At 43.7% G+C, this 24,733-nt stretch overlaps 1 protein-coding gene across 2 annotated transcripts; it reads left to right on the top strand.

Moving 5' to 3' along the window:
* The first annotated feature begins 311 nt into the window (after window positions 1-311).
* On the top strand, window positions 312-6,758 carry LOC136542353 (uncharacterized). 2 transcript variants are annotated; one of them, XM_066534743.1, is made up of 5 exons: window positions 312-412; window positions 3,280-3,575; window positions 3,668-3,790; window positions 5,278-5,568; window positions 6,232-6,758. In XM_066534743.1, exons 2-5 carry the CDS (start codon window positions 3,285-3,287, stop codon window positions 6,433-6,435), a joined length of 909 nt encoding a protein of 302 aa, XP_066390840.1. In that variant the 5' UTR covers window positions 312-412; window positions 3,280-3,284; the 3' UTR covers window positions 6,436-6,758. The 2 variants fall into 2 exon arrangements, with proteins under 2 accessions (XP_066390840.1, XP_066390841.1); XM_066534744.1 differs by lacking the exon at window positions 312-412 and adding an exon at window positions 420-728.
* The last annotated feature ends 17,975 nt before the right edge of the window (window positions 6,759-24,733 follow it).

Genomic DNA, 24,733 nt, shown 5'->3' with positions numbered 1-24,733 from the left:
CTCGCCTTGCCATTGGTTCTAGAATAGCAATGCTATACGAGATATATGTGTTTTAGTAAAAAAAAATATATAGATTTTTTTTATCTCTTCTCTTCTCTCTTTATCATCGGCGACCACCGACGTCGGCGATGGCGATTGGCGAGCTCGCTCCGACACTGGATCTGTGATTTGTGAAAAAAATTTATGATATATGATCTATGGAAGCTGAAGGCTAGAGGTGAAAGAAGGACGAAAGCTATTAGATCTTAATCGTGTAGAAAAAAATTTACCTATTGCTGCATAAAATATACGGTTGTGTAGGGGAGAGACTAGTTAAATATTCCGTCGCGACGAGGCGAGCTAATCTGACAGAGGCAGCGACGACTCCAACGACCTGGAGCGGGGGTTGCTGCACTGCTCCAGCCAAGGCAAGGTGAGGGCTCTCCCGCTTACCTCAGGAGGCGGTGGACGCGCCGGTCTCCCACGTACCTGTGCTCTTCGTGGCCTGGATGCCTTGCTCGCTCTGGGGCTTCTCGCCGGGGTTTTGATCCGGCGCGGGTGCGGGCAGCGGGCCCATCTGCCGCCGTGCTCTCGCGACTCGCGGACACGAGATGCGTGCGGTTCATAGGGCGGCTTGTTGATTGATGCAGGGCAGGGGTGTGCCGTCTTCGCCGTGCAGATATTTGGGGGAGAGAGATGGGAGGATGTAGAGGCAGAGGAGAGGAACCGTGAGCTTTGAGTGCTAATAAGTACCAACCTACCTTTTGCTATCGGCTTCTGGTTTGCTTTACCTTGCAGAGTTGATGCATTTGACAAAACAGTTCTAGGAATAGCTGTGGCAACACTACTGAAGCCCCCCCTATCTATGTGTTGCCTGATGTAGGATTGCAGCTAGGATTCGTGTATCATGTGGCCATGGGTCCCCCTACTCTTGCTTGAAATTGTTATCATATTATGTAAATTTCTAGCTGGAACATCTCATTACTTGATGAACTTTTTACTAGAAAAGAAACAAAAACTTAGGTCTGAAATTGTTAAATTATTTCATACATGTCTAGTGCTCAGCCACTGTATCGATGCAGAAATCTTGCTTCCTTGATTATCTTCCCAACGAGCCATGGCTGTATATCCTTACTTGAGTTACTTTGGACAATTCTTTTTGTCAATTGCTGCACAAGTTATAGGTGTTCAAAGTGCAGTCTGTTTTGTTTTTATATCCTTGTACATGTACAGGGGTGAAGTGCCTCATTCCATATACCCTGAGAAGAAGCTGGGGTGTGGGTCAGTTAAGAGTGGAATACTCTTAGTTGATTGACTTTGGTGTCTTCTGTCTTGTGCATATATGAAAGGCTTATGCTGATATTGTGATATGCAGTTCGCAAAAGCTGTTTAGAAAATGTCATAGCTGACAGTCCTCCTTTCATTCTCTGATGAATGAGATCCTTGTTCTAAAAAGTAGTTTTTAACTTATAGCACCCTGCACATAATCGGCAGCTTCCTTATTTTTCAACTAATGAAACAGTGTGCCTTAATTAGCCCCAATTTAGTTAAGTGGATTGTGTGAAGTCATTAGTTGGTGATCAATATAGACAGTGCCATTTGCTTTTTTATAAATATGAATTCAGTTACTTTTACTGAACATGTACCCTAAGAAAGGAGCATAAGATAGTTTCCTTTACCAAGCCTCCTACAGAAGTATTCAACTGTTTAGGAAATAGTCTCTTCTTACCACATTCTAGTTAACTAAACAAACTAGGAGGCTAGAGAAACTATTTTCAGGATTCAGATTGATATTACTGAATTACTTGAAATGCATATAGCACATATCCTATGGCACTGCCTTTATTCACAGTCATGCCCAGTGCACAGTGGTTCTTTCCACAGTTGCTTCTTTCTCTTGCCACCCTCGTACTCTACCATCGATTCCTCCTTGCTCCCTCTTGCCTTGCAGTAGCTTTTGGTGTGCTGAATCCAACACCAGCTCCTCCTCCCTTTGTTAGATCTGTCCTGAGGCAAGTGGCCGAGTCCCTACTGATTGTGTATTTTGCCTATATGATGTTGTTTCCAGCACTGATCTGATTTCAGTTGTAGTATTAACTCTCTCTGATTCCAAATGTAAGTTGTTTAGGACATTGACATGATCTCCAAGCCTCCAAGGTTGCACTTTGACTAGAAATTTCTATAAAAATATATAATTTCAAATGGAGATAATCATATATTATGAAATTACTTTGCGTGATAAATCTAGCAGCATCAATCTTATCCTTTAAATCTAATTAGATTTTTAGCTATTGGTGCTCAAAGCTAAAAATATGTGACTTAGTACAAATCAAAACCATCAACATTTGGAATCGGAGGCACATGACTAGTAGAGGCTTCCGATATCAGGTTTGAACAGTAGTGCTAATTTATCTACTGCTCCTGCTGGTACTTCTGGTCATGTTGAAGAGATTTCAGGTTCTTGATTTACTCTTAAGGAGTCACACTATTCTTTCAGAAGATTAGTATTCATGGAGGGAGTGCAAGATCAGGACACAGTTATTAGGGTCACACAATACGCTGTACCTATTCTATAGTGAAGCTCTGATTTTCATTTCTTTTTTAAATATTTATACATTGTCCGTTTGTATTCTTGTAGCTACCATGAAAGAATTTCTTAATGCATCTCTAGATCTTTTCTATTAGTTCAAAAATCAATTCTACAGGCTTTTAGTTCTGTGCTTGGTCTTCATTAGACAAATGTAGTTACAGAAAGAATGGTCGCTGGATTAATTTAATTTTTGAAGTCAAAACCTGGCTCTAATTAAACTCAAATTGTGCTTGCAAAACATTTGATTGATCACCTGTTCAGTGGAGTGCAGCCAAGCTGAGCTCACCTATGTATGCATGCCCTCTTTAAAAAGTGCACTTCTTACATTTGTGAGAAAAGAAAATAGATACAAAAATCTGTTAAAAAAATTGACCATGTGTGCTAGTGCTACACTGCTTGTTCCAAAAAAGACAAATAACTTGTTTCATATTTGTGAAAAAAACAAATTATTTCTCTTGTGTTTTGTGTAGCTCGCATATGGTCTACTTTTTCCACAAAAATGATCTGTGTTAACACACTTGTCCGTAGTCTACATGTATTCATCTTTTTGGAAATTTTGCAAGTTCACAAAGTGCATTTTTCAAATGGGATGTACATATGCCTGGGCTCAATCAAATATTTGTGCAGTATTGTGTTGTCTTAATGTCCTTGGTTCCTCTGTTAGCATAAATGTATTTTTTTGATAAAAAAACGTAATCTATATTTTTCAGGCACCATGTCACTCATGTCTCCATTCCCGGGAATGGATCTAAGTAAAATGGATCCCGCAACTCTGACCCTCCTTGGGGCAGCTGGTTGTGTAATGCTGACTATGCATTTCACTGTGCAATTGGTGTCACAACATCTCTTCTATTGGAAAAACCCCAAGGAGCAGAAAGCTATACTTATTATTGTGCTAATGGCTCCACTATATGCTATCTCTTCCTTCGTGGGTCTTCTTGATATCCAGGGTAGCAAGACATTTTTCACATTCTTGGATGCTGTTAAAGAATGCTATGAGGCACTGGTGAGTCTTCTTTGGGTCAACCAGATTCTTATAGGCCTAAATGAAGCCAGTTATTTCACTAACACTTGTATTTTTTCCTTTCAATTATGCAGGTGATTGCCAAGTTTATGGCATTGATGTACAGCTACTTGAATATATCCATCAGCAAGAACATAGTCCCTGATGAAATCAAAGGGAGGGAGCTTCATCATTCCTTCCCTGTTTCTCTTTTCCTGGTACCTTTCTTGTTCCTTGGTACAGAAAACTTTTTATTTCTGAATTTCTATAATTGGTGCTTAAGAGTCTGTTTGGTTCACATCCAAAATTTACCAAGCCAAGGATTTGGCAAGCCATGATTTTGGCTAGTATTTGGTTGGCTACCAAAACTTGCCAACTTCACATTTGGCTTGCCAAATCTTTGGCAACTTTTTTTGCCCAACTTTTGGCTGCCAAATCTTTGGTATGGCAAATTGTGGTCGCGAACCAAGCATGCCCTAAGTTTTGCAAGGTGACTTGTGCTATGGTGAGTTATGTTAGGTCCATACCTGGGGATATCAATAAGAAACCTTACTTATTTTAAGGAGACTGTCATTTCCAGTGGAACTATAATTATTTCCAATCTTTTACAAGAATATTTACACTTCTCCATTAGTAAAGTAATCATTCATGTAGCTTCTTTGTAGGACGATTGAACTATACACTTAATGGTGAGTAAGCTTACACCAGTTTTATCTTTTATTTCAATTCCAGTTTCTTTAGTTATATCTTTCCATATCTTCTGGTGTACTAAAATATTCTCTTTTGTGTGTGTGTGTGTGTGTGTGTTGTGTGTTTGAACTTCAGTTTCTTTGATTATAGTTTTTGAAACCACCTATGTACTTAAATAATGTTGTTTCTATCATGGTTTACAAGGCGTCGCAGTTTCCATGACCGAAAGATCAGCAAAAGGGAGTTAGGGAGGGAGAAGAGAGGAAGAACAGGAGGGGAGCTGGCCAGCAACCTACAGCTGCTGCCATCACTACTGGTTCTGGAGCCAGTGCCCAACTCTGAACTTGCTCTGATCAGCTGCGGCATGGTCGATCTGGAAGGGGGTGGTAATAGTGATCTATCTGAGGGTGCAGAGCAGTGAGGAAAGGCAAGGTAAGCTGCAGGCAGGAGAAGTTGCGGGTGCCAGCATCACATCAAGAGAACAAGAGCGAGCTATAAGCGAGTGGCACCGAGAGAGGAGAGAGAGAGGGAGGGGCAGAGGGGGATCGGCAGCGCACCAGCGCTGAATGCCTGGATGGTTGATCTGGAGAGCCATAGATAGGTCATGCCAGGGGAGGGGTATATGGGCTGACTGGTGGGCTGGGCCAGCTCCTTTCTTACTCCTCCTTCCTTTCCTTTTTTTTCTTTTTTTTTTCTTTTACTTTGTCTTCCTTCATGCTGTGGTTTTGCAGTTTCTTAGATTAGATCGGTAGGACATTGCCTTGCGTCTTCTTCTAATTGTGTAGGCATTTGGAGTGCTGGCTCGCCACACCTCGCCTTACTGCCTTATAGAACCATGGTGTCTAGAACATTGCTTTGCCTCATTATTAAACGATTATATCTTGTACCTATAACGTGCATCGGGATTTCAATAACTGTTGGTAGCTCAATTTGTATTTAACTTTACACGTTTGTTAGTTTTGGTTTCTATCTTTGCTGGAAGGAACTAATAATCTGATGCATTCTACTATGGCAGCCCCGCAATGTCCGATTGGAGCACAAGACATTAAAGCTTCTGAAGTATTGGACCTGGCAATTTGTTATTGTTAGGCCAGTATGTTCCATTCTGATTATTGCACTTCAGCTTCTTGGGCTGTACCCCAGCTGGGTCAGCTGGACGTTTAGTATTATACTGAACTTTTCAGTCTCCATGGCCTTATATGCTTTGGTTCTTTTCTACCACTTGTTTGCTAAAGAGCTGGCACCTCACAAGCCTCTTGCAAAGTTCTTGTGCATCAAAGGGATTGTCTTCTTCTCTTTCTGGCAGGTATATCTCACCTTTACCTGAATGGCTGTTTGGTTAAATATTCAGTGTTTCTGAAATCTTTATATAACTTTGCGCGGGTCATTCTCTTAATTGCTTACAGATAACTCACTGGATGATTGATGTGTATTAGATAGTACCTGCTTGGCATGACTTAAGATGAAAAGCTTCATTTCTCGTTAATTTTTTGATTTAGTTAGGGTTTATGTATGACCACCTCGTGTCCACTTTCGTGCCATAATTTCCATTTTAGAAACTCCATTTACAGTTTTAGTTCATGCAATCACATGTAAATTTCAGATAATAATTCCCTTATAAAACAGTGTCACAAGTACGTGTTACTTTATGGGTGATAGAGAAAGCATGAGTTGTAGAAAGAGGTATAGTGGAAATGAAAGCTACAGTAAAACTGAAACAAGCTAGTCAATTTGAGGTATCTCATCCATAATTTGTAGTTTGATCCTGCTGGAGGATACATTCCCCTTTGTATTAGTCGGTCAGTGCACTCCCACCTGTGGGTACGTCAGGCAACATTTGAATTTGGAAGGAACCTCTTCCATTGTGGAACGGAAAGAGCTATTTGCCTATTTTGATTGATTAAAGTACCACTTGGCTCTCCACTTTTTCACCCTGATGGAATACGCCCATTGCACATTTTGGTTGCAGGGTTTTGCGCTCGATATTTTAACTGAAGCAGGCGTGATCAAATCCCACCATTTCTGGCTGGACGTGGAGCACATCCAGGAGGCGATCCAGAACGTCCTGATTATCCTAGAGATGGTTGTGTTCGCCGTCATCCAGCAATACGCATACCATGTCGCCCCCTACAGCGGCGCTGACAGGGCCAAGTTCGAGAAGAAGAACGAATGAACCAAGTTTCCAAAAGGAGTGAAAAAAAAAATTCGTGCTGCTCCTCCCCGCTTTGTGGTCTGTTGGAAACGGAGCACCAGTATATTTCCTTACGGATGGTCAGGCACGAGTTCATCGAGTCTCGCGAGTAGTATATTTGGTAGCTAGTTATCGTGCTGTAAAATTACACTGTGCTTGCACACTGCATAATTTTGCTAGTTTTGTCGTTTTGAACGTTGTCGCTGAGGCTATGTAGCCATGGCTGTTCATCTTGTACGTACGCTGTACGCTCTCTGGGGACTGGGGGAATCCTTTTATGAATAAAGCTACAGTCCTGTTCTACAGAGGCCGCACTGGGCTGATTCCGATGAGGCTGCCTGCAACTACCACTGCTGGGGGATGATTTTGCAATCTGCATGCATTGCCGCACAGCACGCTCGCCTGTTTATTGGAATATCTTTCAGGAAACATTATTTACACTGCTACTAGTATGTGGTTTTGAGGTCTCTGGCTACCATTTGGGGGATAAACATGCGTGTCATCTGATGATTATGTGCCCTGCCTGATCGATTTTCAGAGTTCTCAATCAAGTGACAGTACATGGTAGTAGGGATTTTCTTTACGTACTTGCTCGTACTCGTATGATGAGAAATTGTTGTACACTCATGATTTCATGGGCAACCTCATCATAGCCTCACTGCTGCTGCTGCTGCTGCGACTGCGAGACGACTGGCGACGGCGATTGGGCTGCGATGCGATGCGATTCGCCCCGTCGTGTCAGAGACGCAAAAGCAGGGGCAGGGACGCAGGGGCGCGTACAGGCTATAAGGTTATAGGCCCGGCCCAGCGTCCTGCCGCCTAGCGTGTAGAGGAGGGCGCGGTACAGTACATGAAAGTGAGAGAAAAGAAAAGAGGAGAGGAGGCCGTGGACCGCATACAGTCAGTGGCCGGGTGGGCACGGACCAACACAACACTGACTGCACTGCACCCCGCTGCGCTGCTACTGGCTGCTGGGTGATGGCGCGTCCGTGGGGCCATGTGCAACTCCTGTAGACTCCTAGTACGGCACACGGCCTCCCTTCTCTTGACTTTTTTGCCTGTTTGCCAGCAGAAGCGCAAGCAGCACAAAGCTGAAAGCGAATACCTTACATTACAGTTGGCTCGGCTGGTTGCTCCTAAACTTTGAAGCCAGCTGCCTTTAATCAGGGGGGCAGAAACGTCTTATCCTCCTCTTGTCCAGCACGTACTCCTCTTCCCCATGCTTTTGTCAGGTGTGAATTGTGATGCTGATCACGGTAGAGTAGAGAGACTGCTTTGTTTTGGGGGCGGGGGACGTAGAACCGGGGATAGGAGCATACTGTACAGAGTATATATATATCAATAGCATGCGTTGGTTCGGCTTTGTGTGAGGAAGGAGCGAGAGGAACAGCAGATCTTGTGGGAAATATGTCGATGAGACATGGCAGCAACAGCAAAGGCGAGGTGGGTGGGTGGCAAGCGACATCACCACCGGTCTCGTCGTTACCGCGCGCACTGTGGCACCAAGCCAGAGCCGGAGCCCAGAGGGAGGAAGAGAGAGAGAGAGAGAGAGCAGAGAAAGGCGGAGCACGGCAGGCGGCAGATCGTACGGGGTATCGGTCCGTGGCGGACGGCAGCTGACGGGAAGCCTTGTCTTGACGCCCGCCTGCGCTTCGCGTGCGACCGACCAGCAGCGCAGCGCAGTCACCGCTCGCTCGCCATCATCATTGCTTCGCTCGCTCGCTGCTGCCCGCCCCGGCCGGCACGGGCGAAGGCCAAGGAACGAACCCCCACCGGTGGTCCGTGAATGAAAACTCAAAAGCCCAAGAGAGGGAACGGCAGCTATGATCGATCGCCGATCAGTGATCGATCACTGATCAGGGAAAAAAAAAGCTAGAGAGATAGGAGCCGTACGTAGAGAGACAGCAGATGAAGCAGAATATGTGATGGGAACGGGAGGGAGGGAACGGATCGAGTGTGTGTGTGGGGGGTGACAGACTGACGCAGTGTGTGGAGTGGAGAGAGGTGAGACTTTTCTTCTTCTCTTGGCATCAGCTTTGCTTTCATGGCGCGGTCCGTCCGCCGTCCTCACGAGTCAGTTCAGTACTCAGTAGTAGTGGCCGATAAAGCCGCCTCGGATCACGTGCGCGCGCAGGGGCACCGCAGCAGCAGCGCCAGCCAGCCAGCGAGAGCCAATCCCTCCGCTTCGGGTCCGCCGTACGTGCGCGCACGCGGGCCACCGGCCACGCTGCCCGCCAATAGCAAAACGGCGGGCGAGACCACCTGGGTGCCGGGTGCGGGTGGGCGAGGCCGACCGCCGACGCCGACGCGTCCCCGGCCCCGGACGGAGGCCGCCCAAGCCGCTGGATACGTTCCGACCCGTCCGGTGGTGTCCGTGCCCGAGGCCCCGAGGCCGCCGAGCCGTCGCGTGGTCCCCGTCCCGCGCGGGCTGAGCGCCTGAGCCAGCATGCGCAGCCAGCCAGGCTGCGCTCCTCCCTGCCCGTAGTAGTACGTCAGAGTACGTGCGCGCGCTCGTACACATACGGCACGAAGACGAAGAGGCGTACTATCCATCTACGCGTACGTAGGCGCGTAGCGTAGCCTGTGCGTTTTGGCCCCGGTAGCCGTCGCCGTCATTGGCTTTTGCGGCCGCCGGCCAGACGAGACGGGGCCAGTCGCCCAGTCGTAGGAGTAGTAGCTTTGCTTTTGGCGCGCATGCATGCTTTGGAAGCGTCCACTGATGCTGCTGCTAGCAACGGCTACACTCCGTACTACCTAGCGCTCGAGTGATTCTGGAGCTTCGGCCATGTTTAGTTGGCCACAGATTTGGCGCCGCCGGAGCTTTTGACACTGTAGCGCGCACTGTATTATTTCGTTTGTATTTGGTAATAATTGTCCAATCGTTGACTAATTAGGCTCAAAACGTTCGTCTCGTAAAATACAACAAAACTGTGCAATTAGTTTTTGATTTCATCAACATTTAGTACTTCATGCATGTACCGCAAATTTGATATGACGGGGAATCCTCCTTTTGCATAGTGTCAAAATTGGGAGTTGGGTGTGAACTAAACATGGCCTTCGCCTGATCGCCTCGGCGCGCGTACTGTATACTAGCTGTGTGTGCTGGCCTAGCTCAGTGAGAGAAGAAGAAGATGATGCGGCGGTTGCTGTCCGCACGTCCATCAACCCAGCCCACAGGCCAATCAGTGCGTGCCGACATCTGTTCGATCGACTCCGATCGCGACCGGACGGCACCATGTCCATGGCCACCAGTGCAAGCACCCAGCACCAGCAGGCTGTGACGGCTCGCGTCAACTCGCGACGGTCAATCGGCCACGTCTGCTGTAGTATTGCGGATTTGCCAGTGTCTAGGCAAAAGGTTGGGGATACGGCGCTGCCTTGTCAAACCAGGGGCAATAATGATGATGCACGTATTAGGAAAAAAGTGTAGTTAGAGAGTACCGTAGTAACAACAGTTGTGGCAGAATTACCGCAAATGGCCCATTCTAACTATGGTTCTGCACCTTTTTTCCCCCATATATAAGTACTCCCTTACTAAAACAAACAACTATTCTCAAAAGAAGGGAGTAATAAGAATGATAGCACGTACAATACAAAAGTAACATTTCTTTAATTAGTCCTACACAGCGAAAAGTGACCAATAATTAAATATTTGTAGTCGTTGTGATCGGATGTGGCCTAGCACTCAATGACACATGATTTATACTGGTTCAGGCAATGTGCCCTACGTCCAGTTTCAGTCGGTCGATGATTTTATTCTTGAGCCCAGGTGCTAATAGGAATAAGAAGGGGGTGTTAAAGGCCCGGTCGAACTCTGAACCGAAGGGTCAAGAGCGACGGGGGCTCTAACATTCGCTAAGTATTGGAGCGTATGCTCTAGGTAGCTTTAAAGTTCTAGAGCTATTGAGCTATTCGGGTTCTCTTTTTTTAGGAGAGCTAGAGAATCAGAGTCAGAATAACCAGATCGAGAGAGAATCTCCTCCAGAGAGGAGAGAGTGCATCCCCTTTTATAGTTGAAGGGGATGGCCTTACACGTTAGAGAAAGAGAGAATGGATATGTGTGCTACCTAGTCTGGTTGCCCACGCTGTTGGGTACGTGATGGTCGTCGGCGCCCACAATATTGTTTATGTCAGACGCATGTGATAGGCTCTACCGTGTTCGCCTGGTACGGCAAACGTCGACGCCTACAATACTGTTTGTGCTCTGACACGCCTGGAAGGTTGCATAGTGACCGTCTAGCATGGCCTGGTGGCACCGCCCTTATCTGCTTTGCCTGATCCCTGGGCCCTCACCGAGCGGGCGTCCCTGGTCGGTCGTTTCCAGTTGGCCCCGACCGTGTCGGTCGGGGAAGAATCATGAGCAGAGGTCCGGCGTATCCCCGATCGGAAAAGGAGGCCGGAGTCGGACTATGTCCCACCTTGGCTAGGCCTTCCGGTCGGGGACCAGATCGTTGCCCTGGCCTATCTTTATGTATCTGGGCTGGCCCGGGAGGCGTGCGTTGTCGCAACGCAGTCTGCTAGGCCAAGTTTTTTGCAGGGAAGTAGGTCCATTGGGGACCCCGGGTTTATGAACCAGACAGGAGCCCCTGAGCCCTTTTGGGACTTCTGTGAAGTCGTGAGGGGATGTTTATACTCATTTCACGAGCGCGCCCGGTGGGTGTAAGATCGTGGGTCGCTGTTGAACGAGACGGAGTACCAACCCAAGCGTTGGGCGCGGCCAAGGGGTCGGGCGAGGCGGAGCACCAACCCAAATGTCGAGGCGGAGCATCAACCCAAGCGTCGGGCACGACCAAGGGGTCGGACGTGGTGGAACGTCAACCCAAGCGTCAGGCGCGACCAAGGGGTCAGGCGAGGCGGAGCGCCAACCCAAGCATCGGCCACGGACGAGGGGTCGGGCAAGGCAAAGCGCCAACCTGAGGGGTCGGGCGAGGCGGAGCGCCTACCTGAGGTTTCAGGGTGCCAACCCAAGCGTCGGGCACAACCGAGGGGTCGGGTGAGGTGGAGTTCCAACCCAAATGTCGAGGCAGAGCGTTAACCCAAGCGTCGGGCGAGGCGGAGTGCCTACCCGAGGTGTTGGGGCACCAACCCAAGCGTCGGGCGAGGCCGAGGGTGAAAGGTCCTTGTGTGGTTTTGGTAATTGAGTGACAACCTAAGTGGACTAATTGTGTTTATGTGAGATACACAGGTGATTAGTCCACAAGTACATATGTGTGAGCAACATATGCCATTAATATATGAAAATGGCTTGGAGATGTTGCAAAGCTCACACATGTGATGATAAAGGAGCTCATTGCAAATGAGATATGGCATTAAGTCATGTGATCAAGGTGGAGAAGATCAAGACAAGACTTGGCTTGATGGACCGGTTGCAAGCGTGAAGGGCAAGTCTGAGACTTTGGAGCGATGGGCCGCTTGGTGGTGAAGCTTAAGCAAGACTTGGCGCTGATAGACGAAGGCAACAGTGAAAAGCAAGTAAAGTCAAGATCGATAAACTAATATGATCATGTGATGATATGAAGTGGATCATATCATTGTTGATCGTGTTGGTGCATGTGTTGCATCGATGTTGGAGGAGATGAAATGGAATGTGCAAGGCAAAGGTATAACCTAGGGTATTTCATTTCACCGGTCATAGGTGTGTAGAGAAGTTGATGATCGAGTTTAGGATAGATGGCCGTACTATCAAGAGGGGCAAACTTGTTTGCATATCGGTCATCTAGTGCCACTCGAGTGATCTAACTTTGCATCATCGCTAGGATCAAGTGGCGTGGCAAGTTAAGTGACTAATCCTTTGAAAAATGTTTGTGAAAAGCTAAAACACATATACATAGTGGTGCACACTTGGTTGTGTTGGCACATTTGCAAAGGAGAAGAAGTTAGAGTTGTTATAAATCAACTTAGAGAAGAGAAAAAAGGTTTTTCGGTGTACTCCGAACTATAGGATGGTCCTTGGATTGGAATACTATTTTGATCCATTGTGATTTGGATCAAGTATGCATGTGGGATGTGTAGCCCTTTGAGTAAGCTTTCCAAAATGTCCAAGATCATCGAAATCAGAGTTTGGAGCTAAGAGTTATAGCCGTTTTAGCGCTGTAAGGTCTATGACTGGACTCTACGACCTACGCGTCCGGTCAGCACCTATGAGTCCGGTCACAGCATCCGGTCAATGTTTTTAGCATGTCCAGAAGTGACCGGACGCACGGAGAGTCCGGTCAGTGATGACCAGACACGTCCGGTCTATGAAAAACATCTCTGGAACCTCTCTGTAAGTGACCGGACGCTGGGAGAGTCAAGTCCGGTCGTAGGAGAAAGGCGAGTCTAGTCAGTTGTGCAGAAATGTGTTGGTAACCGGACTCGGCCTTGGCGTGTCTGGTCGGTGGACCTAGGCACGTCCGGTCAAGAGTTTGTGCACATGGGAGCAAGCCGTTGAAGCCCAACGGTTGGCTTCGAAAGGAGGGGATGCGTGGCGTCATCCTAGCGACCGGACTCCGCGACCTGTGTGTCCGGTCATTATGACCTGCGCGTTCGATCAGTGCGTGTTTTGCCTAGTGAAGGGGTAACGGCTATTTTAGCCCTTGGGGCTATAAAAGTAGTGTGTGGCCGACCTTGGGCTGGTTGCTGAGCACCCTCATGCCTATGTGGCTTATGTAGGAGTGCTTGGATACCCTCTAACTCACTTGTGCTTGCAAGAGTGCAAATTGATTGCGAGTGAGTGTGATTCTAGTGCGTTGTATTGTGAGATTGCATCGAGTGGCACTAGGTGATCGAGTTGCAAACCGGTGGTGCTTGTTACTCTTGGAGGTTGCCACCTCCTAGACGGCTTGGTGGTGGTCTTCATCGAAGCCCGCAAGAAGCTTGTGCGGTGCTCCGAAGAAGAGCATTGTGCTCGCCCCATGGGAGCTGCAAAGAGCAACTCTAGTTAAGCATGTCATTGAGCTACCCTCACTTTTGGGGTAGGTTCTTGCGGTGCCCGACATGCGGGCTTAGTGGGTGATGCCAATTAGCCGCCGAACCACCAAGTGAGCGGTCGACACAACGGGGACATAGCGTGTTGGCAAGCACGTAAACCTCGGGAGAAAATCACCATGTCAACCTTATTCTTCCCGTTGGTTTGTAGGTTTGCAATCCCTTTACATAAGCTTGTGATTGCTTTCATATATATTGTGCTTGTGTAGTTGCTCTTGTAATTAGTTAGCTTGTGTAGCTCACTAGTTACCTTCTTGCTTGTGTAGCATAGAAGTAGCTCCCTTGTGTGGCTAATTTGGTTTGTGTAACCTTGTTAGTTACATTGCTTAGTTTGTGTAGCTAAGTATTTGCGCTCTCTAATTTTGCATTGGTTGCCGTGTTATTGAGCATTGCTAGTGAGCTTAGTTGGCTTTGTGCTTTTACTTACTAGCATGTGTAGGAGCTCTCTCATTGCTTGAAGTACCAGTGGCATAGGTTTGTGTGACCTTGCTCCTAGAATTGGTTAGGTGAGCTCTAGCTAGCCCGACACCTTTGTTGCTTAATTAGGATCTTATTGAGTTGCTAGAGAACATAGATAGAGGGATGTAGTCTTGGCTATACCGATAGTTTTAATTCCGCACTTGTTTCGGTTAGCCAGCGTAATTAATTTTAGAAAAGACTATTCACCCTCTCTAGTCTGTCATCTCGACCCTACAAGTGGCATCAGAGCGAGGTCTCTCATTTGTGGTCTTTACCGACCCTAGAGGATGGTGAACTTTAGGCTAGATGTTGTTTGCGATACACACATTTTTGATGGCACACACTATGCACGGTGGAAGCATCATATGCTTGATCATTTCCGTGATTTGGGTCCCAAGGAATGGTGGATCATTGTTGTTGGTTTTTCTCATAATGCTTTGGATAAGGATGACCTAACTCAACCACAAGAGGATTGCTTACAACTTGATCATCGTGCTCTTTATTATCTAACGTGTGCTTTACATGATGATGTTTTTAGATGTGTATGGGACTTGGAGAGTGCTCATGATATGTGGATGGCACTCTAAGCCTTCTACGGTGACTCCTCCACAAGTGATGATGGCAAATTCAAGGAGGGTGATGACAAGATGGAAGTACATGAGTGTGTTGAGTATAACCACAATTTGGTGATTGTGGAAGATTGCTCTACCTCATGATCAAGTGATGATGATGATGATCGATCTACTACAAGTTCACTTGACAAGGTTGATGATGATGCCACAAGTATTGCATATGAAGATTCTACCTCAATCACACTTGGTGGTGATCTTGACGATGTTGGTTCATGCTCAAGCCATAATGATGATGCTACTACAAGCTCTCCAACTACACCACATTGTTTCATGTCACAAGGTGACACCAAGGTATCAAATGCTAATGTAGTTGATCATGTTGATTCATATGATGAGCTTGTTAGTAGACTTGCTAGCATAACCAGGTCTTTAGAAAATAAGAAAGCTAAAACATTAAAATTGGAAAATGAAAACTCATTTATAAAGAACTCTTGTGAAGAACATAAGAAATTACTTGATGCTTTTAGATCTTCACATGATAAGCTAAAATTAAATCATGAGACACTACTTGCATCTCATGATGAATTATTAGAACAACATGCTTCTCTCATTAGTGTGTTTATAAAGAAACTTAAAAATAATGAAAGCTCATCACATGAGTCAATTAATCAATCACATATTATTGCTAACCCTTGTGATGTAGGTAAGAAGCATGTATCCACCTCTTGTGATGATTTATTAGATATGCCACGGTCTTCATATATAGATGCTTGTTCTTCTTCTATGTCTTGTGAGACTAACCTTTTGAAGGAGAAAAATGAGCTCAATGAACAAGTGAAGAAATTGAGCAACAAGTTAGAGAGGTGCTACAACTCAAAAGTCACCTTTGAGCACATGTTGAAGACTCAAAGAAACTATGGTGACAATTGTGGCCTTGGATTCAAGAAGAAGATGACAAAGGGCGAAATAAAGAGAGAAAGAAAGATGAAGAAGCTACAACAAAGAAGGCTCTCTCATACCATATGCTACCGGTGTCATGAAGCGGGACACTTTGCAAGTGGTTGCCCTAACATTGAGAAGCTCAAAAAAGATAAAAGAAGAAGAGTGGCTCAAGCATGTGAAGTGCTTCAAGTGCCGCACTTGGGGTCACCTTACCTCAATGTGCCCAATCAAGCAATTGGTGAAACAACTAGAAGTGCCTCAACCAAAGCCACAAGTTGAGCAAAAAAAGACACCCCAAGAGCAAATTAAGATCAACCATGAAGTTGGTGGTGAATTGATGATAAAGAAGAAGAAAACTAGAAGGGGTGAAAAAGCAAGAGAAAGAGCAATACGTCCAAGATTGAATCAAGATGCAAAGCAAATGAGCAAGAACAAAGAAGAGAAAATAGAGAAGATTGCTCACATGAGATGCTATAGTTGTGACACATTGGGCCACCTAGTTTTGGGTTGTCCAAACAAGCTTGAGAAGAAGGCCCAAGCAAACAAGGAGAAGCAAGGCAATGAGAAGCACAACATGAGCAAGGAAGAAAAGGCTCAAGCAAAGAGAAAGTGCTACTCATGCCGGAAAAGGGGACACATGGCACATTCATATCCCCTAGGTGACATTTCTAAGCCTATTTCAATTGTTGATAATAATGTGCTTAGAATGGATGGTAATGGTACCTGTATGATTGCTATTGCAAAATATCTCACTACTTATACTAAGGTGTTGCCTGAGTATGTTGCTCCTAACTTGAGAGGACCCAAACTTGTTTGGGTACCTTCAAAAAGTGGATAATTGATTGTAGGTACCATCGGTATTGGAGACTTAATTCAATTGATTTTATATTGATCATGATATGTTGAGTTAAGATATGAAGCCTTAGTGCATATCCAAACCCAATGCCATGATAATTGAGTGAAGTCCAAATGTGCTACATCATACAAGTGCTATAATTCAAGTTATTGGTGATTCATTGGATATATTTGATGGCTTGCAAATAATTGAGTTGAAGCTTGCTAGTTGAATGATCATGAGCTAACCTAGGTATATCTCTTGTTGATCATTTCATTTGGGTGCATATGAGTTGATTAAATTGGATAAATATGCAATGTTGCTTGCTATAAGATGATTGAATGAATAATTGCTTAGTAATCAAGTTTGGATTGATTTGTGTTGGATAAGTTCATAAAATGACATTTAGTAAGTGTATTGAATGGATATATGTCTTATGGAAGTATTCAAACAAGTTAGTTTCAAGTTTGATTCATATTTGATGAAGTATAGCTCAAGTGAATGAAATCTATCCTATATTGAAAATCTGAGTGAGCTGTGATTTTAACCATTTTTGAGTGATCAAAACTTATTGGATTGACATGAAAATTGGTGTACATGCTCTAGACTTATGGTATGAGATTCTGTATAAATTTCATGAAAGTTGGATAAGAAATACTTCGGTTTTGTAGTGGTTCTTGTCAGCTATAATGTAGCAGTTTTCAGCATGTAGCAGTGGTGGAAGAATTGAAATCTGGTAGCAATCTAGAAGTCAAATGAATCTCAAATTTTTACAGCTGCTAGATAACTTAGTAATTCACACCTCCACCAAATTTCATGGCATTTGGATTTGTACGTTGGGAAATATGCTTATTTCTTTGAAGGGTACAGAATATGCTAGAAAAGTGACAAATGTTGGATTGATCTAGAGTCACTTTGATTGAAAGGTCCTCAAGTTGGAAACATGTTTACAAGTGATTGAGGTACCTAAGTTTGGTTTTGAGATGATCTAGAAGCATGACAAGCAAAGAATACAAGGCCATTTGATTGTGGAGTGTATTTTGCACACTTTTGGTACTCAAGATGAAGATCAAGATCAAACTCAAGTTGAAGATGAAGTTTAAGTTCTAGATATGATTAGAGATTATTTGGTAGAAAGAAAATGACTTAAACAAGTAGAAATAAAAGGACTTAAAGAAGGAATTAAGGTTACTCATCAAGTTAAGTCCATCACTTGGATCGATCAAGCTATTTCAAGTGAGTATCAAGAATGGTTCTTTGGAGAGAGGCCACTTCTCCCTAGTGTAGGAGCTTGCCGCCTATATGTAGGTAAACCAAGTGTGGTACTTGGAAGGCTAACATGGAAGTGGTGATCCAAGGAACATTTGAGATGCTTAGTTGAAGAAATCAAAAGGGTTAATCAAGAAAAGCAAGCAACACCCAAAAGAGAGCTAGTCATGATATTTCAAGTGGTATTCTCAAATTGATGCTCTCATGCAAGTAAAGATGAAAAGAAGAAGCAAGCCAACCACAACAAGAAAGTGCACTTGATCATAAGTGCTATTCATTTTATATGGGTGAAGAATGGAATTCAAAATAGTATTTATTGATCTTCATCAAGCTTATAATTGGACTTCATATTGGTATTGGAGTAATGAATTAGAATCAATGTGACTATCCTCTACTCCAACATAGCAAAGGTATCATTATAATGTGCATGATCATTCCATCCCTTACTAGTATGCGGTTAGTACATATAGTACATGCTTCATAGGATCATGCATAACAAATGAAACATTTAATTTCATAGCCTACCACTATTGCTTAAATGATTAATTGATCTAGTGGTTAGTATATGAATTTGTTCATGAGCTAGTGAACCCAAGTACTTGACTCAATTTGGATTGCTAACAAGTGACAAGTACAACATTGGCAAGATAACCCTTGCAAGAGGTGTGAAGAAGCTTTTTATTGGTTCAAACCGGATTTGGAAGCTTAGGCAAATCAATTTAGTTCAAGTCAATCATAGAAGCTCATGATAGTGATAAGAGTACAAGCACAAGACAACAATGCAAATGGATATCTAGTTTGTTTGTTTCAAATGGTATCTAAACTCAAGTATTTCATCAAGAATTCATAAGTGATGTCTAGATCAACTCACAAGTGATATCCTATAAGTGGTACCCATAAAGATAGCAAAGGTTCAAGAAATGGTTTTTATTGATAAATTCAACAAATGGTTCTATACTAGAAGATTCTTTCAAGTGGTATCACATCTATACATGGTATCAATTATGCAAGACGATGGTTCCACATGTGATCCTCAACTTTAAGTGATCATCAAATGAAGAATGCATCCCTCACCTACAAGAGCTTAAGTGTATCAAATGGATGACCCATGCTATCACATAGGGGGAGGTGTACCACAAATTGATATCAAGATCAAAGATCCTATGTATGGTATCTCAAGAAGCCCTACACAAGATACAAGTGGTATAAGTTACAAGTGGTATCTTCAAGTGGTGTCATTCCAACAATCAAATGTTGTCCATAAAAAATGCAAGATTCAAGCCTCAACCATCTACCCCAAATACATACCTTTGCATCAATGAGAAGCACACCTTTTATGGGAATTGATGACAAAGGGAGAGAGATTTTACAAAGATATGAAAGCTTTGAGATTGAGATTGAACAAGGGGGAGAGATAAGATATAAAAGCTTTGGGAAAGATTGAAAGCTCAAAGAAATAGAGGTTGGACATGGACATGGACAAAGAGGGAGCAACATTGGAGAAAAGAGATGGATCAAAATTATTGGACAAGAGAAGCACACAAGTAGGGGGAGCAAGCTCATGAACTTTGATTGATTGCATTTGATATGTTCATATTCATGTGCTTGCTTGCATTGCATAAGTTCTTAAATTCAATATGCATGCTTGTGTGATGTATGCTAGTTGTAAAATTTGATTGATGAAATGAAAACTAGCATGCATAGGATGATAGCTAGACAGTTGGTATGCTTTTCAAGTAAATGCTAGTACCTTGCTTTTAATATTGATCTCATGATGTATCTAGTGCTTTTTATTTCCAAGTGTTATCTAGCTAACCATGGTGCTAAGGATGAACTTAAAGGTGTAACTCCGATTGGTATCACACTTCAAAGGTTTACTCTATACACCTTAGCATCATTTGGTAGTAATTACTCTCCCATAATTTCAATCTATGCATATGTGCGAACTTCAAACCAAATACTCTAGCATATATGTAGGGGGAGCTAATACTACCATCGCGGATTTGTGGTACTTGTCCAAAATCATTTTCACATGGTAAAATTGCTTGGGCAAGCAACAAGAATCCAAAAGAGCTTAATTTTCATATCTTTGTAGAGTTGTCATCAATTACCAAAAAGGGGGAGATTGAAAGGTCCTTGTGTGGTTTTGGTAATCGAGTGACAACCTAGGTGGACTAATTGTGTTTATATGAGATACACAGGTGATTAGTCCATATGTACATGTGTGTGAGCAACATATGCCATGAAGGTAAAAATGGCTACGAGATGTTGCAATGCTCACACATGTGATGATGAAGGAGCTCATTGCAAATGTGATATGACATTGAGTCATGTGATCAAGGTGGAGAAGATCAAGACAAGACTTGGCTTAATGGACCGGTTGCAAGCGTGAAGGGCAAGTCTAAGGCTTTGGAGCGATGGACCACGTGGCAGTAAAGCTTAAGCAAGACTTAGCACTGATGGATGAAGGCAACGATGAAAAGCAAGTGAAGTCAAGATCGATGAACCAATATGATCACATGATGATATGAAGTGGATCATATCATTGTTGATTGTGTTGGTGCATGTGTTGCATCGATGTTGGAGGAGATGAAATGGAATGCGCAAGGCAAAGGTATAACCTAGGGCATTTCATTTCACCGGTCATAGGTGTGTAGAGAAGTTGATGACCAGGTTTAGGATAGATGGCCGTACTATCAAGAGGGGCAAACTTGTTTGCATATCAGTCATCTAGTGCCACTCGAGTGATCTAACTTTGCATCATCGCTAGGATCGTGTGGTGTGGCAAGTTGAGTGACTAATCCTTTGGAAAATATTTGTGAAAAGCTCACACACATACACATAGTTGTGCACACTTGGTGGTGTTGGCACATTTGCAAAGGAGAAGAAGTTAGAGTTGTTATAAATCAACTTAGAGAAGAGAAAAAGGTTTTTCAGTATACTCCAAACTATAGGATGGTCCTTGGATTAGAATACTATTTTGATCCTTTGTGATTTGGATCAAGTATGCATGTGGGATGTGTATCCCTCTAAGTATGCTTTCCAAAATGTCCAAGATCATCGAAATCGGAGTTCAGAGCTAAGAGTTATAGCTGTTTTAGCGCTGTAAGGTCTATGACTGGACTCTACGACCTGTGCGTCCGGTCAGCACCTGCGAGTTCGGTCACAGCATCCGGTGAGTGTTTTTAGCGTATCCAGAAGCGACCAGACACACGGAGAGTCCGGTCAGTGATGACCGGACGTGTTCGGTCGCTAAAAAACATCTCTGGAACCTCTCTGTAAGTGACCGGACACTGGAAGAGTCGAGTCTAGTCGTAGGAGAAAGGTGAGTGTGGTCAGTTGTGTAGAAATATGTTGGTAACCGAACTTGGCCTTGGCGCGTCTGGTCGATGGACCTAGGCGTGTCCGGTCAAGAGTTTGCGCACACGGGAGCTAGCCGTTGAAGCCCAACGGTTGGCTTCAAAAGGAGGGGACGCGTGGCATCATCCTAGCAACCGGACTCTACGACCTGTGCGTCCGATTGTTATGGCCTGCGCGTTCGATCAGTGCGTGTTTAGCCCAGTGAAGGGGCAACAACTATTTTAGCCCTTGGGGATATAAAAGGAGTGTGTGGCTGACCTTGGGCTGGTTGCTGAGCACCCTCACGCCTATGTGGCTTGTGTAGGAGTGCTTGGATGCCCTCTAACTCACTTATGCTTGCAAGAGTGCGAATTGATTGCGAGTGAGTGTGATTCTAGTGCGTTGCATTGTGAGATTGCACCAAGTGGCACTAGGTGATCGAGTTGCAAGCTGGTGGTGCTTGTTACTCTTGGAGGTTGCCATCTCCTAGATGGCTTGGTGGTGGTCTTCATCGAAGCCCGCAAGAAGCTTGTGCGGTGCTCCGGAGAAGAGCGTTGTGAGGGGCATTGTGCTCGCCCCGCGGGAGCCGCAAAGAGCAACTCTAGGTGAGCGTGTCATTGAGCTACCCTCACTTTCAGGGTAGGTTCTTGCGGTGCCTGACATGCGGGCTTGGCGGGTGATGCCAATTAGCCGCCAAACCACCAAGTGAGTGGTCGACACAATGAGGACGTAGCGTGTTGGCAAGCACGTGAACCTCAGGAAAAAATCATTGTGTCAACCTTGTTCTTCTTGTTGGTTTGCAATCCCTTTACATAAGGTTGTGATTACTTTTATATACATTATGCTTGTGTAGTTGCTCTTGTAATTAGTTAGCTTGTATAGCTCACTAGTTACCTTCTTGCTTGTGTAGCATAGAAGTAGCTCCCTTATGTGGCTAATTTGGTTTGTGTAACCTTGTTAGTCATATTGCTTAGTTTGTGTAGCTAAGTATTTGCGCTCTGTAATTTTGCATTGGTTGTCGTGTTATTGAGCATTGCTAGTGAGCTTAGTTGGCTTTGTGCTTTTACTTATTAGCATGTGTAGGAGCTCCCTCATTGCTTGAAGTACTAGTGGTATAGGTTTATGTGACCTTGCTCCTAGAATTGATTAGGTGAGCTCTAGCTAGCCCGACACCTTTGTTGCTTAATTAGGATCTTAGCGAGATGCTAGAGAATATAGATAGAGGGGTGTAGTCTTATCTATACCGATAGTTTTAATTCCATACTTATTTCGGTTAGCCGACACGATAAATTTTAGAAAAGACTATTCACCCCCCATCTAGTTCGCCATCTCAACCCTACAAGTGGCATCAGAGCGAGGTCTCTCATTTGTGGTCTTTACCGACCTGAGAGGATAGCGAACTTTAGGCTAGATGTTGTTTGCGATACATATATTTTTTATGGCACACACTATGCATGGTGGAAACATCATATGCTTGATCATTTCTGTGATTTGGGTCCTAAGGCAGGGTGGATCATTGTTGTTGGTTTTTCTCATGATGCTTTGGATAAGGATGACCTAACTCAACCACAAGAGGATTGCTTACAACTTGATCATTGTGCTCTTTATTATCTAACGTGTGCTTTACATGATGATGTTTTTAGACGTGTATGGGACTTGGAGAGTGCTCATGATATGTGGATGGCACTCCAAGCCTTCTACGGTGACTCCTCCACAAGTCATGATGGCAAATTCAAGAAGGAGGATGATCACCAGATGGAAGTACATGAGTGTGTTGAGCATAACCACAATTTGGTGATTGTGGAAGATTGCTCCACCTCATGATCAAGTGATGATGATGATGATCAATCCACTACAAGTTCACTTGACAAGGTTGATGATGAAGCCACAAGTGTTGCACATGAAGATTCTACCTCAAGCACACTTGGTGGTGATCTTGACGATGTTGGTTCATGCTCAAGCCATAATGATGATGCTACTACAAGCTCTCCAACTAAACCACATTGTTTCATGTCACAAGGTGACACCAAGGTATCAAATGCTAATGTAGTTGATTATGTTGATTCATATATTGAGCTTGTTAGTAGACTTGCTAGCATAACCATGTCTTTAGAAAATGAGAAAGATAAAACATTAAAATTGGAAAATGAAAACTCATTTCTAAAGAACTCTTGTGAAGAACATAAGAAATTACTTGATGCTTTTAGATCTTCACATGATGAGCAAAAATTAAATGATGATACACTACTTGCATCTCATGATAAATTATTAGAACAACATGCTTCTCTCATTAGTATGTTTACAAAGAAATTTAAAAATAATGAGAGCTCATCACTTGGGTCAATTGATCAATCACATATTGTTGCTAACCCTTGTGATGTAGGCAAGAAGCATGTATCCACCTCTTGTGATGATTTATTAGATATGCCATGCCCTTCATATATAGATGCTTGTTTTACTTCTATGTCTTCTGAGACTAACCTTTTGAAGGAGAACAATGAGCTCAATAAACAAGTGAAGAAATTGAGCAACAAGTTAGAGAGGTGCTACAACTCAAAAGTCACCTTTGAGCACATGTTGAAGACTCAAAGAAACTATGGTGACAATTGTGGCCTTAGATTCAAGAAGAAGATGACAAAGGGCAAAATAAAGAGAGAAAGAAAGATGAAGAAGCTACAACAAAGAAGGCTCTCTCATACCATATGCTACTGGTGTCATGAAGCAGGACACTTTGCTAGTGGTTGCCCTAATATTGAGAAGCTCAGAAAAGATAAAAGAAGACGAGAGGCTCAAGCATGTGAAGTGCTTCAAGTGCCGCACTTGGGGTCACCTTACCTCAATGTGCCCAATCAAGCAATTGGTGAAACAACTAGAAGAGCCTCAACCAAAGCCACAAGTTGAGCAAAAGAAGACACCCCAAGAGCAAATTAAGATCAACCTTGAAGTTGGTGGTGAATTGATGATAAAGAAGAAGAAAACTAGAAGGGGTGAAAAAGCAAAAGAAAGAGCAATGCGTCCAAGATTGAATCAAGATGCAAAGCAAATGAGCAAGAACAAAGAAGAGAAAATAGAGAAGATTGCTCACATGAGATGCTATAGTTGTGACACATTGGGCCACCTAGCTTCGGGTTGTGCAAACAAGCTTGAGAAGAAGGTCCAAGCAAACAAGAAGAAGCAAGGCAATGAGAAGCACAACATGAGCAAGGAAGAAAAGGCTCAAGCAAAGAGAAAGTGCTACTCATTCCGAAAAAAGGGACACATGGCACATTCATATCCCCTAGGTGACATTTCTAAGCCTATTTCAATTGTTGATAATAATGTGCTTAGAATGGTACCTGTATGATTGCTATTGCAAAATATCTCACTACTTATACTAAGGTGTTGCCTAAGTATGTTGCTCCTAACTTGAGAGGACCCAAACTTGTTTGGGTACCTTCAAAAAGTGGATGATTGATTGTAGGTACCATCGGTATTGGAGACTTGATTCAATTGATTTTATATTGATCATGATATGTTGAGTTAAGATATGAAGCCTTAGTGCATATCCAAACCCAATGCCATGATAATTGAGTGAAGTCCAAATGTGCTACATCATACAAGTGCTATAATTCAAGTTATTGGTGATTCATTGGATATATTTGATGGCTTGCAAATAATTGAGTTGAAGCTTGCTAGTTGAATGATCATGAGCTAACCTAGGTATATCTCTTGTTGATCATTTCATTTGGGTGCATATGAGTTGATTAAATTGGATAAATATGCAATGTTGCTTGCTATAAGATGATTGAATGAATAATTGCTTAGTAATCAAGTTTGGATTGATTTGTGTTGGATAAGTTCATAAAATGACATTTAGTAAGTGTATTGAATGGATATATGTCTTATGGAAGTATTCAAA

Source organism: Miscanthus floridulus, chromosome 3 (assembly GCF_019320115.1).
Source record: "Miscanthus floridulus cultivar M001 chromosome 3, ASM1932011v1, whole genome shotgun sequence".
Lineage (NCBI taxonomy): Eukaryota > Viridiplantae > Streptophyta > Magnoliopsida > Poales > Poaceae > Miscanthus > Miscanthus floridulus.
This window is presented reverse-complemented; position numbering and strand designations above follow the sequence as displayed.